The sequence below is a fragment of the Suricata suricatta genome, chromosome 4, assembly GCF_006229205.1.
Source record: "Suricata suricatta isolate VVHF042 chromosome 4, meerkat_22Aug2017_6uvM2_HiC, whole genome shotgun sequence".
Taxonomy (NCBI): Eukaryota; Metazoa; Chordata; class Mammalia; order Carnivora; family Herpestidae; genus Suricata; species Suricata suricatta.
The window spans coordinates 56,335,037-56,353,706 of NC_043703.1; the positions used below are offsets into that span (position 1 = coordinate 56,335,037).

General features: G+C 36.0%; 1 protein-coding gene across 1 annotated transcript in view; it reads right to left on the reverse strand.

Moving 5' to 3' along the window:
• SUCLA2 (succinate-CoA ligase ADP-forming beta subunit) overlaps nt 1–18,670 on the reverse strand; it is a 47,335-nt gene that overhangs the window by 18,118 nt on the left and 10,547 nt on the right. Inside the window, exons 3-4 of the mRNA XM_029936741.1 lie at nt 12,755–12,854; nt 12,180–12,342 (exon numbers count right to left, since the gene is read on the reverse strand). Of these exons, the coding sequence (XP_029792601.1) occupies nt 12,180–12,342; nt 12,755–12,854 (263 nt within the window). The remainder of the gene's footprint in view (nt 1–12,179; nt 12,343–12,754; nt 12,855–18,670) is intronic.

The following is an 18,670-nucleotide window of genomic DNA, read 5'->3' on the forward strand; positions in this document are numbered from 1 at the left end:
TCTAGAGCATTCAACTTTTCTCTCTACTTAAACCATCTGAAATTTAGAAACTCAGTGAGTATTCTTTCTTTCATGGCAATTACAATTGTTTGCATAAGTTCAATAAGAATCTGTTCATTTTATAGTAGGACACCATTGAAAATACTGGTTATTTCACCAAGGCTTTGACTGGAATGTCCTGTTTGAGAGTCATGCATAGGCTCAGAAATGACCTGACAGCTTTAAGGAACTAAGGTTGACTTTATGGAACATGGAGCCATAAAGCCTCGTGGAAATGTTGGCTGGATACCTTGCTCACAGAGTTCCAAGCAGCCTTCCCAGGTGAGTAAAGAAGGTCACTTCCTGGCGGGGGCAGGAACTTCAGCTTATGTTGGGAACCTCGGGAAGAGGCGTTTGCCCAATTTAACAGGTATTGCAGGCCTGATGGAAAGTGCTGGCTTGGCTCGGCTTCTGGCCCAGAGCGGCTACCAAAAGTTCAACCTGGAGATTCCTTATGACAATGACCCAGCAAAGCAAGCCTTATAAAGTCCTCATGAACAATCTTTATTCTTGCTGAGCTTATGTAAATAATTAGGCCAGGGTTGTTAAGAATGGACTCGTCCACCAATGCATTAGTCTCGATTTGGCTATCTCTGATAATGGAAGTTTTTTTAGAGAGGAAAAACTATGTTTCAGCAATGCACTACTATAAATGTAGTTCTAGTTCTGAATGTCTTTGAATATTTGTTGTTAGATCTCAGGCTTGTTAGTCTGTAAGGATGATATTTAAAATGGGGGTCACGTATTTCCAAAAGACTTAAAGGTAGAATTCACAGATATGCAACTAAACAAAAAGTTCAGCCCCTATTAAAGTTTCAGGTATCTCTCTGGAGTTAAGTGGACTAACTCAGAAAAAACCCTCAATCTGGTGAGGTGATCCAGATCCAGTTGATCAGCTTGAACTGATCTTCAAAAAGACTCTGACTCCAGGATCTCCAGCCCTGCTCCAGCCACACCCCGGAAGCTGGCTGGTCTAGCACGGCAGAAGCCTGAGGAATCATTGGTCCAGTAAAATAAACTGCCCTCTTTGCCATCGGACTGGCAAATGTGGCCCCAGAAAGCTGGGGAAACAGCAAAAGTTCCTGATAGGATGTTCTGTTGGTATTAATTGCCTCTGATCTGGGCATGGAATTTTTAAATTTTTTTATTTTTACATTTTTATTTATTTTTGAGAGACAGAGAGAGGCAGAATGTGAGCAAGGGAGGGGCAGAGAGAGATGGAGACACAGAATCTGAAGCAGGCTCCAGGCTCTGAGCTAGCTGTCAGCACAGAGCCCGATGTGGGGCTCAAACCCACGAACTGTGAGATCATGACCTGAGCTGAAGTCGGATGCTCAACCGACTGAGCCACCCAGGCACCCCTGGGCATGGAATTTTAACATAGCAAAGGTAAGGGAAGCTTACGCCTCTACCGCCAGACTCTAATGGGAGGTCCTCAAGTGGCCGCTAGGTGGCCCACCAATTTGGCTAAGGTTAGTAATGTAGAAAGAATTATGAAGGCATATTGCACTTATACGCCCAAGGATCCTGAAAAATGAGGAAACAAATTGGCTGTCATTCTTACTTTTGTAAACCAGGCAGCACCAGATGTTAGAAATCCTAAAAGACCCTTACCAAATTAACCACGGAGACTGGCAGAAATTGGCTAAATTCTCCTTCCCTTTGCCCTTTACAGGGTAAGAAATTCCCCTTACACCAAGGAGGGCTATGCCAGGCTTTAGGGGTACAATGGTAACTCAGCTGACCCAGGATTGGGTCAGTTACAAGACAGAGGGGGGAATGCAAGGATGCAGGTCTGAAACTGACTCCATGAGACAACAGAAGGGCACACATCCCCCAATGCAGAAGGGACCACCCTTGTAACACCCAATCAGAAAAGGCCAGCTAACATCTTTAACATTTCTAAGGGCAGGCCTAAAGATGGTGGCTAAGACTAGTCACACCCTACGTGAGGATCCTGGGCCCACTCTGTGATTGGTCAATACTCTAAATGTTGTGATTGGGTCCCGCCAAAAGTAACAAATACTCTAGGCAATGTGAATGGTTAAACCTGCTGTCAATAATATTGTATAATAATAATGGATCACTGTACCTATGTCACAATTTCCTGTAACTCCCCCTTCCCAAACTCACAAAAGCCCTACCCCGCCTTTGTTCAGGGATCACTCCACGTGGATCCAGTGTGTTGTTGAAGTCTGTGAGCCAGAGTTTAGGCTGGCCAGGCCTAAATTCGTAATAAGGCCCTTTGCTTTTGAAAAAAAAAAAAAGGTACTAATATTTAAGAAAAGCCTAATGAATAAAAGTCGATTTTATAAGCTCGAGCCCTACTGCAAGTCAGTAAAAAAGAAAGCCACTTACCTTGAAACAATAGTTCTATGATCACGAAGGATATAAGGTAAGATATAAATAATAAATAATTAACTTTTAAATCCTTTAAAACAATCAAGAAAAAAACCTTAAGCAATATAATCTAATAGATTTGTTAATTTATGCACAAAATTGGAAATAATCTTAACATGCAAAAACAAGGAAATGGTAAAACTATATTACTGAAGATTATTTAAGGTATAGGAAAATGATCTCAGTAGTGTTATCTGGGAAAAAAATGATATAAAACTCTAGATTCTTTTCTCAACTATGGTGTTTTTTAACATAATGTATGTTTAAATGTGTGCACCCATTCACTAATCACACAAACTGAGAAAAAGATGGGAACACATTAAATGTTAAGGCTTTTGTTCTTATGTGTCACTATTCTCCCCCTCAAATTTTTTACAATGAGCATAGTATTCTTAATCCAGGAGAGAAAAGAAAGTGTGACTTTCACGGGGAAAAAAACAAAAGCAAAAGACTATTTTCACTTTTCTAGCCTAATAACTAATATGTTTCAGTAACAAACTCATCTCAAGATTTAACGTAAAGGAATGGTATTGTATTCATTACTGTCTGGAGAACAAAATAGTCCTTCAAATCCTCAAAATAAGCAAAAGCCAAAGGGGGCAAGGGGGAACCTATTACTTTTTAAGAGAATGAACTGTTACTTAGGTGAAAAAATACTTAAAAAATAGTACCACCCTCCATGGGGGAAAACTGGGTGGCTGAGAAACAGGGGTGGGTGGGAGATAGATATTTCTTTGTATATTTTCATATCCTTTAAATTTTACATTATGTGATTAGATTTCAACATGCATGCGTAATAAAGAATTTGGCTGGCCTTTATCCCCAGTGTCTGAAAGGCAACCTTTAAATCATCCAGTAGCACTTAGATTTTATGCTAATGAGGTGACTCATGGTAGGCCCCCAGCAAAGGAGATAACTCAGGTAGGCAGAACAGTAGGCAAAGGACAGAAAGGCAAACACTGTGATTAGAGGTGTAGAGTTTGGAGCTATGTATCAGCCCAACCTACTGGAAGGAACGGGGGGGGGGGGGGGGGGGGGGGGGGGGGGGGGGGGGGGGGGGGGGGGGGGGGGGGGGGGGCTCAAATTTAAGCTCAACCAAGTGGTCAATGATTTAACCCACCACACTTATTTAATAAAGCACCTCCAAAACACTGTGGATGTGAGATTCACCAAGATGGTAGAATAGGCAGATTCACCAAGATGATAGAATAGGAAGACCTAGACTCGTTCTCCCACAGAAACACTAACAATAATATATGATCTGAATTTTTTATTCCTTTTTAGGAGAATAAATCTCTTTATGGGAATGCCAGAAACCAGTTAGGAATCCATAGTACCTTAGGTTCAACTGCAATGAAGCAGGTTTAAAAAAAAAAAGAAGCTACTTCATTTCATGCAAGTCAGCCCCTCCCCCTAGGTTGACACAGCTTAAGATCAAGAGAAATAGCCCAATGCTGTGCTTCTCCCTTGGGAAGGAAAGAGGAAAGTGGAATGTGCATCCAACACTCTTGCTTTTCAGGGGACTACTGAACAGACTGGTTTCTGTCTTACCTAACTTGGAAAACTGACCGGGAAAAGCAGACTCCACCTGCCTGGGAGAGCTCAGCAGTTAGGGCCACACTTATAACACTGCAGAAAGAAGCCAACATAGCTCTCACAAGTTAGGGAAAAGCAGCCAGCTCGTGGATTTTTTTTTGTTAACAACTCAAGGAACCAGAAAAAGAATAAACTAAACACGAAGTTAGCAGTAAGAAGGAAATAATAAAGATTAGAGCAGAAATAAATAGAACAGAAAAAATCAATAAAACTAAGAGTTGGTTTGTTGAAGAGATCAACACAATTTCCAAATCCTTAGGTAAACTAAGAAAAAGAAAAAACTCAAAAACAAAAATAAGTAGAAGAGAAGACATTACAAATGGATGCCACAGAAACAAAAAGGATAAGAGATTAGATTACTATGAAAAATTACATGCCAACAAATTGGATAACCTAGAGAAAATGGATAAACTCCTAGACACATACAATCAACCAAAAATGAGTCATGAAGAAAAAAAAATCTGGATATATTACAAATAAAGAGATTAAATGAGTAATTAAAAACTTCCCAACAAAGAAAAGCTCAGTACCAAACAACATCACTAAAGAATTTCACCAAATATTTAAAGAACAAACAGCAATCCTTCTCAAGCTTTTCCAAAACACTGAAGAGGGCGGAACATTTCCAAACTCATTCAGCAAGGCCAGCACTGATACCAAAATCTGACAAAGATACTATAAGAAAACTACTAACCAATATCCCTGATGAATACTGATTGCAAAAACTCTCAACAAAACATTAGTAACCCATTTCAGTAACACACTGAAAGGATCATACATCATGAACAAAATGGGATTCATTCCTGGAAAGCAATGATGTTTCAACCTACAAATATCAAAATAATTCACCACATTAACAGAACCAAGTTCAAAAACATGATCTTCTCCACTAATGCAGAAAAAGCATTTCAAAAACGTCAACATCCTTTTATAAAAACACTCAACAAACTAGGAATAGAATGAAGTACCTCAACATAATAAAGGTCATATATTAAAAAAAAACCCACAACCAACATACTCAATGGCAAACAACTGAAAGCTGCCTTCTAAGATCAGGAAAAAGGCAAAGATGCTCATTCTTGCCACCTTATTCACTATAGTACTTGGAAGTCCTGGCCAGAGCAATCAGGCAAGAAAAAGAAATTAAAAAGCATCCAAACAGGAAAGGAAGAAGTAAAATGACCTCTGTTTACAATGTAGTCTTGCATATAGAAACCCTAAAGAACCTCCAAAACACTAAGACTTAATAAATGAGATCGGCAAAATCACAGGATACAAAATCAACTAACAAGTATATCTTCCATTTCTACACACTAACAACAAACAATCTGAAAAGGAAATTAACAAAATGATCCCATTTACAATAGCATCAAAAAGAATAAAATAGGATAAATATAATCAGAAAGATAAAAGACTTCTACAGGAAAACTGTATCACAGTGCTGAATGATACTGAACAGGACACAAACAGAAAGATACTGACTAGAAGACTTAATATTATTAAAATGTCCAATACTACACACAGCAATCTACAGATTAAATGCAATCCCTACTGGCACTTTCTCCCAATACAATATTTTCCCCACTGTCCTTTTTTTGAAAAAACAGGGGGCAAAAAACCTTAAAAGGCATATGGACTCTCCAAGGACCCTGAATAGCCAAAATAATCTTGAGAAAGAAAAACAAAGCTAGAGCCTCATAGTTCCTGGTTTCAAACACATTACAAAGCTATAGTAATCAAAACAGTACGGTTCTGGCCTAAAGACAGACATATAAACCAGTGGAACAGAACAGAAAACACAAAAAGAAACCCTCATATATAGTCAAATAGTCTCTGACAAATGGGTCACTGCTACACAATGGGGAAAGGATAGTCTCTTCAACAATGGTGTTGGAGAAATTGAATATCCACATGCAAATTAATGAGGATGGAGCCTTACTTTACACCATAAACAAAAATTAACTCAAAATGGATTAAAGACTGAAATGGAAGACCTAAAACAGCAAAAATCCTAGAAGAAAACAGGGGGAAAACTTCAAGACACTCTATTTGGCAATAGTTTCTTGGATAAGACATCAAATCATAAGCAATAAAAGCTAAAAAAAGACAAACTGGACAATATCAAACTTAAAAAAAGTAAAAAAACAATACTGTAAAAAACAATTGAGAGTGAAAAGGCAACCTACAGAATGGGAAAATGTATTTGTAATCCATATGATTGATAAGAGATTAATATTAAAGGTATATAAAGAACTATAATTCAACAACTAAAAACCAAACAATCCAATTTAAAAATGTGCAAAGGACCTGAACAGACATTTCTCCAAAGAAGATGTAAATCTTCGTCAGCTTATTGTAGTATGACAAAGTACAGTACACTGTGTGGTTTAAATAATAAGCATTTATTTCTCACAGTTCATGGCTCACAACCATACTAATCTCCTTATCAAATGGTTATTCAGCCATATCCTTCATATTCTTTTCCAAATAGCTTTCTTATTTTTCAGCGTTTAGGCAGGCTGAGAATTTCCCCTATCTTTAAATTCTGATTCCTTTTTGCTGAGCTAACCAATCACTTGTTCAATTGGTTTCTCTCTTGTCAAAGTTTACTATAGGTAGTCAGAAGGAACCAAGCTGCTTCCTCAATACTATGCTGAAAAATCTCCTCAGCTAAACATTCATCCCTCAAGTTCTACCTTCCACAAAACACTAGAACATAAACACAATTTAGTCAAATTCTTTGCCACTTCTTAAGAAGGATCACCTTTTTTCTGTTCATCCTTTCAGTCTGAGACCTCAAAAGAATGATGTTTCCATATCAGTATCTATTCATATGTCTACCAACACTGCATTCATGATTATTTATATATTCTCTAAGAAGATGGAGGTTTTCTCTACAGCTCTTTTCTTTCTGAGTCCTCGCCAGAATTACCATTAAAAGTCCCTCCACAATAATCCAAACTTTTCTACCACATACGTCAAGACTCTTCCAGCTTATATTCATTACCCAGTCCAGAGCCACTTCAGTGGTTTTATGTATTGGTTACAGCAGCATTCCACTTCACAGTACCAACAGGACCTCACCGAAACCTAATCACCAAAGGCCTCTTTTCCATATATCAGCATACTAGGGCTTAGGGCTTCAAAATATGAATTGAGGTGGGGGGATAAAGAAGTCAGTCCATAACAATATGCAAACTGCCAACAAGTATATGAAATGGTGCTCATTAATCATTAGAGAACTGCAAATCAAAACCACAATGAGATATTACCTTTAGAATAACTTCTGTCCAAAAAAAAAAAGAAGCATTGGTGAGGATATGGAAAAATTGTTGGTAGAAATGTAAATAGTAGAACCACTGTGGAAAACAGCAAGGGTCCTCAAAAAATTAAAACACCCAATTACCATGATCCAGCAATCCCACTTCTAGGTGTATATCCAATAGAACTGAAAATGGTATCTCAATAGATATCTGCATACCTACATTATCTACATTATTCACAATAGTCAGGAGGAAGAAACCTGAATGTCCATCAAAAGATAAAAAATAAAGAAAATAAGAAAAAAAATACACACACACACACACACACACACACACACACACACACACGCAACTGAATACGTTCAGCCTTTAAAAAAATGGAAATCCTGAGGCACCTGTGTGGCTCAGTTGGTTAAAGTATCCTAACCCTTGATTTCAGCTCTGGTCATCATCTCACAACTCATGAGACCGAGCCCCACACTGGGCTCTGCACTGACAGCATGAAGCCCATTTGAGATTCTCTCTCTCCCCTCTCTCTCTGCCCCTCCCCCACTCACATGTGTACTCTTCCTCTCAAAATAAATTTGAAAAATATAAAAAACGGGGCGCCTAGGTAGCTTAGTCAGTTAAGCAGCCAACTTCAGCTCAGGTCATGATCTCACGGTTCATGAGTTTGAGCCTCAGCCTCGGGCTCTGTCCCGAGACCTTGGAGCCTGGAGCCGGCTTCAGATTCTGTGTCTCCTTCCTCTGCTCACGTTCTGTCTCTCTATCTCTCAAAAATAAACAAACATTTTTTTTAATTTTTTTTAATGTTTTATTTATTTTTGATACAGAGAGAGACAGAGCATGAGAGGGGGAGGGGCAGAGAGAGAGGGAGGCACAGAACCGGAAGCAGGCTCCAGGCTCTGAGCTAAATGTCAGCACAGAGCCTGACGCCGGGCTCGAACCCACGAACGTGAGATCTGACCTGAGCCGAAGTCGGAGGCTTTAACCGACTGAGCCACCCAGGCGCTCCAAAAGTAAACAAACATTAAAAAGAGAAAAATGTAAAAAAGAAAATATAAATAAATAAATATAAATATAAAAAATATTTAAAAATAAATAAAGGAAATCCTAACATGCTGCAACATGGATGAACCTTGAAGGCATTATGCTAAGTAAAATGAACAAGTCACAAAAAAGACAAATACTGTGTGATTCCACTTACATGAAGTTTGACTATATCTAAAACAGACTCTTAAAAACAGAAAGTAGAATGGGGATTGCCACGGGCTGAAGAAAGGGGTAGAGGGGGAATTGCTCAATAGATACAGTTTCAGTTCTGCAAGATGAAAAGTTCTAGGGATCTGCTGCACAACAATATGTGTAAAGTTAACACTACTGTACTGCACACTTAAAACTGGTAAATTTTATTATGCATTTTTTACAACTTCAACAAAAGAAATTCAGTATTCTTTCTGTGCACTATCATATATCAATATTCCAGGAGGGTGATACATACCTGAGGACAATGGAAACGTTATATATGGAACTCTCCCAGACCTTGCCCTATGTGTCTTCATTGGCTGGTTCTGATTTATATCCTTTGGCTATAGTAAAACTGTAACCATAGTATAAACTTTTCTAAATTCTATGATCCACTCTAACAACTTACGAAACTCAGGGAGTACTAGAAGCCCCTGAAACTGTAGCCAGCTAGTAAGCATAATGGTAACCCAAGGAACCCCAAACTTGAGGCTAGTATCTGAAGAGAACACAGGCATGTGGAGTACTATACCCTTATCCTGTGAGGTTTGGCCCAATTCTGGGTACTTGGTGTCAGAACTCACTACAACAGAGATAGCAACAAATTTTAAATGAAAGAATTAATTGTGCCTTCTCAGCCTAAAGAAAAGTAGCAAATATAAGTAGAGAACTGTTTGAAATTATGTTCTAATTTTGATGTTCTTCTATAAACTTCAAATGAAAAGGTATAGTTCATATCTTCTCTAGCAAGGGTTCAAGTATTTTTCATATCCTCTCTAGCAAGACTAGAGCGTTTACAAAGATCTAAAGACAGGGGGACAACTCAGACTTAAGAAGAGCTTGTTCAACTAATATCATCCTACTGAAGTAGAATACAGATAAATCAATCTATAGATAACCCCCAATATAAATTTATTTAACAAAAGAAGTTGAAACTAACAAACTTAAAATATTTGAACATTTTATTTTAGTTTTACTTTTAATATCTACTGATAAGAAAAATAAAGAGCCACATAGAAGGCAGCATTACTGGGTGGGAGAGGCCGGGAGATAATATTAAATCCTCATTAAAGTAATGATTATGTCTCCAAGAGTTAACTGTAAGTCAGGGGGGAAAAGGCTAAAAAAAAAATACATATGAAATAATAACATAAAATAGCCTCTTCCTATACTAATTCCCAACCAATTAGAAAGAAACCTCAAAATTGTAGGCAACTGGTCAGAAGAAAGTTTACATGAGTAAATATAAATCAGTATATGTAAGTATAAATCAGTAAATACAAAAAATAAAGTAATAAAAAAATTTAACATAATGACTATAGTTTCACATTTGGTCGTGACTGCTGAATGAATGCTGTTTCTGTTTAAACGATTTGGTTTTAACTTTTAAATTTTAGTAATACATGTTCAGAATAACTAAATTCTAGCAAACTGATGTAATTTCAAATAAATTAACAATGCTATCTTCTCTTTCTTAACTTAAATTCTTCTCTCATTGGTCCTACAAAAAAAAAAATTGCCTTACAATAGGTCAGAATTTTAAATAAGTCACTTAATAAAGATCTCTTTTAAAAACAATAGAACTATGGAAAATAAAATTGGGAATTATTGTGGCACATTTTATATCTATTCCAAGGAAATTTTTAAAAACTTGACATAGTTAAAGATACCAAGATTGCAAATATTATACTCAAAAAATAAATGAAAATATTTTGCAAATATGATTGGTTAAATTTGATTTGTTTCAGCCCACAAGTACCCAACAGGCACTGGGTATATGCTAAGAAACCGAATTCTTAACAAGTGCCAAAACATAGTAGCTACTTAAACTGATTTTTCGGCATACCAAATCTGGTAAATATGACAAATATCTGCCCAAGCTTCCTGATATAGCATATACTAAAGAAGACCAATAAAGTCTATGACACACTCCTAAAAACAGGTAAGGAACAAAAGCAATGTTTTATTATTAGTTGACTCTTATACACAGAATTTAATTCAATCAAAAATGTTCTTTTCTTTTCCATTTAAAATATCTGATTTTTTTTGTTATTTAAAAGAGAGTCCCAAAAGATCTCATCAAAACCCAAGAAGTAACACTAGCCAAGTCTACATTGGTCTAATGTAATAGCATCAAAGAACATTTGGCCAAATGGTTTTACTGGTACTATCAAAATTTTAATCTGTAGTATTATAATTATGCAATATAAAATAAAACATACCTTCTTGAATGAGACTCAAATAGTTCTATAATTCAAGTTCTTAAAATGAATTCAAATTTGATTCTTTTCCCCAATGCTTTATCTTTAATAAAATGTATTCAGTGTATTATATTCAGATCTTTAATAACATATATTGTTTGCTATTACTACTCCAATCAAAATGAGATGCTCTTGAATGTGCAATATTATAGGACTCCTATCTCTATAACAAAAAGTAAAAACAAAATAACTAATAAAATAAAAGATGTTGATATAAAACATCAATGGAAAAGAAAACAATGAAAATAAGTGAATTTATAAAGTATAATTTTTATAAATGTGTATAATATATAAGGTTATTGTCATGAGATTTCTAAAGTAACTTACAAATCTAAATTCTACTGTATAGAGAAACCTATAATGGTAAACACATTACTTACAAATAAAACAATGTCTTTTATCTTATACCCTGAGTGAGTTTTTACTACCATCTAGTGTTATACCTTAAGGAATACTTTCTTGTAAAAATTAAGTTATGAAAGACACTTTATATCACTCAAACATTACCAGAAGATGTAATTAACTATAAGAAAAAAAATCACATTATTGAAAATAATTATTTTTTTAAAAGTTGTTTTATACATGAAAACTATTCTCATTATCCTTAAATTTTTTGTCGTATTACTAATGTGTAATTGTATAATTTACATCAAATCCTTAACTAGGGCTTCCAAATACATACTCAACTTTCTTCAAAAAACAAGGCAGATAGCACAAAGATTCAGCCCATTAAGTCAAACCAAAGCACTCAAAAAGCCAAATAATTAGAGTATAAAATGACTATCAATGCTCTTTCCATGGCAACGGGTCTATGAAAGGTCTTCTTCCCCAGATGCCTGAAATGTTAGCATTTTAGGTTCCATAAAGAGAGGAGAGCAGAGCTAGGGTTATGCTCCCTAGAATCATATTGCTTGCTAGTGAATGTCACTCTTCAACTTGCCAAATACCAAATCAGCTAGTGAAATAAACCCCATACTATAAAAAAAAACACCTAATGGTTGAAAAAGAAGATGAAGCCATGGAAACACATTCTTTTAATGGGTTCAGAAACTCTATTAGATTTTACTCTGCTAGAAATTATTTTCTCAGCCTAGGGAGTCTGGAGATAAATATGAGAGGATTTAAGCTGCTCTTAGCAAATTAACAATTTAGAAATCCTGTGGATTCTATTTCAGCAAAGTTTGGCCTATAGCTTCTGTTACCACAATATTATATATTAAATTTTATGACATTAACCATGTTTTTTTTTTAATGACACATACAATGAGTTACGGATTATACCTTTTCTATCCTTCCCATACAAACAGAAAAAATCAACTTTTGAAATTGAATGTAATAAAATCATCTGAAAGGTATCATGTCTACAATTACTCACTTGAAATGACCTTTCCATCGTTATTGCAAAGTAGTATTCTCTCCGGGGATATTTTCGCTCACAAACCAATACTTGATTGCATATTCTGCCCTTTTCTCCCGTCTGCTTGGTAAACAACTTCTTCCCAATCATCTGTGAGGAGACTGCTTTTGCTTCTTCTGGACTGAAATAAGAAAAAGAACTCAAACTCTTTTCTCCCCCAACTGAAAAAAGCAAAAGCAGATGACAGCCAAAATATTATCTCATTTAATATTTAAATTTCAGTATCTTCATCAGTTCAACAATAAGGGGTAATTTTTACAGTGTATATTTTTTCTTTAATAATGACTTTTCTGGGGCACCCGGGTGGCTCAGTCAGTTAAGCATCCAGCTTCAGCTCAAGTCATGATCTCACAGCTTGTGGGCTTTAGCCCCACATTAGGCTCTATGCTGACGGCTTGGAGCCTGGAGTCTGCTTCAGATTCTGTGTCTCCCTCTTTCTCTGTACCTCCCCAGTTTGCACTCTATCCCTCTTTCTCTCAAAAAATAAACACTAAAAAAAAAAAAAAGATTCTTCTTTAAAAGACATGACTTACGAGAAAACTATCTTCACTCCTCCTTTGAGGCCACTCTCAAATGTTCCTTTTCCTCTGCCACCAGCTAAAACCTGTGCCTTTATCACAACATCTTTTGAACCTAGAAGAAAAACACTTCTGTTAGGTAAGTAGCGTGGAACAGCATGCAAGACAGTATTTTGTTACTAAGCATACATATTAAGTGCTGCTATTAAATGTAGCAGTCTCATTTACCAACAGTGTCCAAAAAATGAAGTATTTCATTGTATAAATGCTCTACATTAGAACATTAAAACATCATCTTAAAGACCCACAACTTAAAATAATTAGCCACTCATATGACACCATTTCTTAAAGTATACTGAAAATAATTTTCCTTTTCCATAACACTGAATATCTAGAGCTTTGGAAGGTATTAGAAGTATAAAATTGAGAGACAAATTTCCTTCCCTTTCTACTCACATTTAAAATTGTTATTCTGTGAAATCTTGAGTTAAAAATGTTACTTTGAGCAGAAATACATCATGACTTAAGGGGAAAGTGCCAGTATTGATACCAACTTACACTGTTCCTCTAACAGAAAGACCTGTTAATATACACATTCTTGAGCTATACTGTTATGAGGAGTATTATCAGGAAATAAATTATACTTATCAAAAGATTCAGGGGGGGGGTTATGTTTATAATATACAAAGATAAATAATTTTTTAAATACATACTCTGAATTTTTCCTAACAGGTAGATTGATCTACCTTCCTCTTTCTAAAGTGCTGAAGAAAATCAGCAAACCAGCTATTTATTTAGCCTAGGTACCACACTCATCATTCATGATCCAGGGCTATAGCTCTTAGAGGAGCATTCTCTGTCTCCCCAGACAGGCAGAATTTCAGAAGCTGCTCGTTTTCCCTCTTACAGCATTTTGCCTATACTAACAGCAAAACACTAGTATTACTTTATGGCAAAAAAATAGGCTTTGAGGTCAGTGTTAGGGACACTGTTTTATTTTTACTCCTTATAATCCCAAAGCAGTCCCTGGGATATAACTACCGATCAATCCATGCCCACACCATGCAGAATGAGAGGGGACTCCCACCTAATCAGATAAAGCAACCAAATCAAACAGGGAACAAATGCAGTTTGTGATAAAACCAATAAGAAATGACTTAAAGTTTACACTTAAACTATGACAAAAGAGTATTTAGAAAATTAATGATGTAAATGAGTCTACGATTTCAAGTCAGAAGATGGCCCTGGAATCAGTCAAGGCAGTATTTAAAAGAACCCTCTTTCTCACACTCCATATCCATTCAGTCAGGAAATCATACTGATTCTATCTTCAAAATTTATTCAGAATCTTGACCACTCCTCATCACCTCATTTGGATCTGGTCCCAGACACCACTATATCTCACCTAGATTACCCTTGTCCCTGACAGAATATTCTCAGAGCAGCAAAGTGAGCACCTCACTCCTCTATTTAAAACCTTGCAGGGGTGCCTGGGTGGTTCAGTCTGTTAAGCGGCTGATTTCAGCTCAGGTCATGATCTCACGGTTTGTGGGTTCTGGAGTCTGCTTTGGATTCTGTGTCTCCTTCTCTCTCTGCCCTTCCCGAGCTCACATTCTGTCTCTCTCTCTCTCAAAAATAAATAAACATTAAAAAAAAAAGTCATGTGAAAACAATGATCTTTAAAAAAATAAATAAGACCTTGCAATGTCCATTTTACTCAGAGTAAAATTCACAGTTCTTACCATGGTCGACAAGATTCTATAGAATCTCCTAGTACTCTTCCTGTAGCTTCCTCATTGCTCACTCCACTCCAGCTACACCAGTCTCCACTGTTTCCAGGCAGGCTCCCGCCTACAGGACTTGGCTCTAATGCTCCTGCTACCATGAGTATTTGTCATCCAAGTACAGGAATCTGCTTTTCAAAAGTTTGCATTACACTACTTTGCTTTTACAAAAGACCTTCATCAGTATGTTTTCATTAACCAAAAGAAATCCGAAAATGATTTTCACTTCTGTAAGAATAGTGTTCAGTGCTTGTTTTGCAGAGAGCCATGACAGAGGCAGCATGCACCCCAAGCGGCCAGAGTGGCCCCACCATGCTCCTTACCCGGTAACTACACTCGGTGCCTCAGCATCAAGCCACCATAGCTTTGAACTGTGTCTTGGAGCATCTGTGCTTTATCTTGACTCATTTTGTGCATCTCTGTTAACAAGACGTGTTCTAAGGTATCAGAAAAGCCTAGGAGGGGTCATTTATTGGATCTGGGAATGCTTGAAAATGTTTCCATATAAATTATTGCTCTTTTGCTTTATGCCATTTTGGCTTACAAAAAGTTTCACAAGAATGTTCTGCTTTCAGATACTAGAAGACACGTATATCCATTTGAGAAAGGTCCTCACTGCCTTCAAGTTTTTTCTTCTTACATATCATTGTCCATGATGTCTACCCTGACCACTCTATTTAATCCTACAATTTGCCTACCTGTGACCAATCCCTCTTACCCTGCTCTTTTATCCCCAAAGAACTCATCACCTTCAAACATAATATGTAATTTTCTCATGTTTATCATTTATTGTTTTGCTCCCACGAAAATACAGACCAGAAGGGCAGAATCTTTGCTGTGGTTATTGATGTACTCAAGCTCCTGGGAAGGTTCCTAGCATATATTTTCTGAATGAATAAAAGAACGTTTAAAGGTGGAATGAATTTGGGGCACCTGGGTGGCTCAGTTAAGCATCTAACCTCAGCTCAGGTTCATGATCGAACAGTTGAGGAGGTCAAGCCCTGAATGGGGCTCCCTGTTGTCAGCACAGAGCCTGCTTCTGATGAGTCTCCCTTTCTCTCTGCCTCTCCCCAACAGTGCTCACACTCTCTCAAAAATAAACATTTAAAAAATGGAACGAATTAATTAAAAAATCTGTATTTTCCCCTGCTCTTTAGATAACTCAAAACCAGGGGCATCTGAGTGGCTCAGTCAGTTAAGTGACCGACTTTGGCTAAGGTCATGATCTCAAAATTTTTGAGTTCAAACCCCACATCAGGCTCTGTGCTAACAACTCAGAGCCTGTAGCCTGTTTCAGATTCTCTCTCTCTGTTCCTACCCTGCTCATGCTCTGTCTCTTAAAAAATGAATAAATGTTAAAAAAAAAAAAACTCAGAACCGGAAATACTTGGCCCTGCAACTAAAGCTGGTTAGAAGTGCCTTGTTTACACAAGATAGACTCTTTTCTATCTGCCACAGCCCCTATCATTCATTCCCAAGTGAAACATAGTCAATGAAAATTAGAGAAAACTTAAGAAATTTCCTTAAAACTAACAATAATTTTCCTATTGGGAAGACAACAGGTAGCCTCAGGGACAATGGCAAATTACCGAGTACATGCCCAAACTAAAGAACAAGGCTCTAGTCATTTTACCCTTTTCGAGCTACCTGCCAAGTCCGGGTTTTCCAGTACTTTAGAAATACTCATTTATATCCAAGGAGATAAATGTAATCCCAACAGTGTAAATATAATGTAAAAATGGTGAATAGTTAAACTGATGCTTTGCTGGGCTAAATTCAAATACTCCTAACATTAAACTGAGGACTAAGGGCAGAGATGATTCTTCAAAAGTTCCTTCTATAAAAGCCTTTCACAACAAAAGAAAAGCCAAAGAAAAGTTAATTAATACAGTTTCATCAATTATCAAGATAAGGAGAAGGATTACAAGAGACATCTGAGAACAACTGATTGAAACAAGACTTTATTCAATTCCATTAATTCATTTAACAATTAAATCTATATACCAGTTACTGTGCTGGAGCTTAGACACAACAGTGATCAAAAGGGACCTATGCTGCCCTTAGAGAGCTTACAGTCTTATTAGATTTGACCCTGGCTCTAGTCAGACAAGAGCTTTTATGGATTCCAAGATTTTTAAAAAATATATTCACTATCCCTCCTAGCTTTAGTTATTCACAAATGTTTTAAGCATTCCTCTATGTCATCTAATACAACACTGGGAAGAAGAAAAAAGACGGCAAAGTGCTATCGACTTCTAATGTCTCCCTCCAGGCTGGCATTCATTAATTGGCAACTTTTGTACATGTTTATTCAACCAGACAGAAATTCCATCTTAATTTTACTAGAAACCTAAACACTAGGACTAAGACATGGAATGGCTAAATAAATTAAAAAACAAGACTCATACATGTGCCTATAAGAGACTCTCTGTAGATTGAAGGAAATGAACATTATGAAAATGAAAGGATGAAAAAAGATATTCCACAGAAATAGAAACCAAAAGAAAGCCAGAGTAGCTACACTTATTGCAGACAAAATCAACTTTATAACAAAGACTATAAGAGACAAAGAAATGTGTTATATAATGATAGAGGGGTCAATCCAACAAGATGATATGTCATTTGTAAATATTTATGTACTCAACATAGAAACACCTAAATATATAAAGCAAATCTTAGCAGACCCAAAGGGGAAAACAGACAGTAATACAATAATAGTAGGGGACTTTAACACTCACATCAATGGATAGATCATCCAGGCAGAAAATCAATAAGCAAATATAGGCCTTAAATAACAAATTCAATCATGATCTACTCTATATTTATTTATTTCTATTTTAAAATAATATATTTTAATATATAAATATATATGTGATATATATGCATATATATATACATAAATATATATAAATATATACATTGGATGACATTCCATCCAAAAGCAACAATATATATTTTTCTCAAGTGCACATGGAACATACTTCAGGACAAATCATATGGTAAATCATAAAACAAGTCTTAATAATTTAAGAGAGTTGAAATCATATCAAGCATCTTTTCCAACTACAGTGATATGAAACCAGAAATCAATTAAAGGAAGAAAACTGAAAAATTCACAAATATGTAGAGATTAAACAACATACTACCAATGAGTCAAAGAAGAAAAATCAAAAAAAGTAAAAAATACATTGAGACAAACAAAATGGAAATCCACCAAAATTTATGGGGCTGTAGAAAGAGCAATCTAAATTCACAGTAATAAATGCCTATTTTAAGAAACAAGAAAAGTCTCAAACAAATTAACTATGTACCTCAAGGAACTAAGAACAAAGCCTAAAATTAGTAGAAGGAAGGAAATAACAAATGTTAGAAAAGAAATATAGACTAAAGAACAATGGAAAAGATCAATGACATAAGAGCTGCTTCTTCAAAAAGATGCACAAAATGGACAAACTTTCAGACATGCTCACCGAAAGAAGAAAAGGAGTAGACTCAAATAAATGAAATCAGACACAAAAGATGAGATATTACAACTAGTAACTCAGAAATGTAAAAGATAAGAGACTATTATGAGCAATTACATGACAACAAATTGGACAACCAAAAAGAAATAAATTCCTAGAAACATACAACCAAGACTAGATCATGAAGAAACACAAAATCTGAACAGATTACTGGTATTGAATCAGTAATCAAAAACCTTACAATAAATGAAAGTCTAGGACCAGATGGCTTTATTGGTGAATTCTACCAACATTAAAAAAAAGAATACCAATCCTTCTCAAACTCTTCCAAAAATGAAAAAGAGAAGAGAACACTTGCAGTTCACTTTATGGGACCAGAATTACCCTGATATCCAGACCAGACAAGGATACCAAAAGGAAAGAAAATTATATGCTAAAATCCCTGATCAACGTACATGCAAATATCCTCAACAAAATATTAGCAAACTGAAAGCAACAATACATTAAAAGAATCAATACCAAAAAAAAAAAAAAAAAAAGAATCAATACCATAAAATAAATCACATACCAATATCAAATGGGATTTATTCCAGGAATGAAAGGCTAGCTAACCATCCACAAATCACTGAATATGATATTAACAAAATGAACAGTAAAAATCATATGATCATCTCAACAAATGC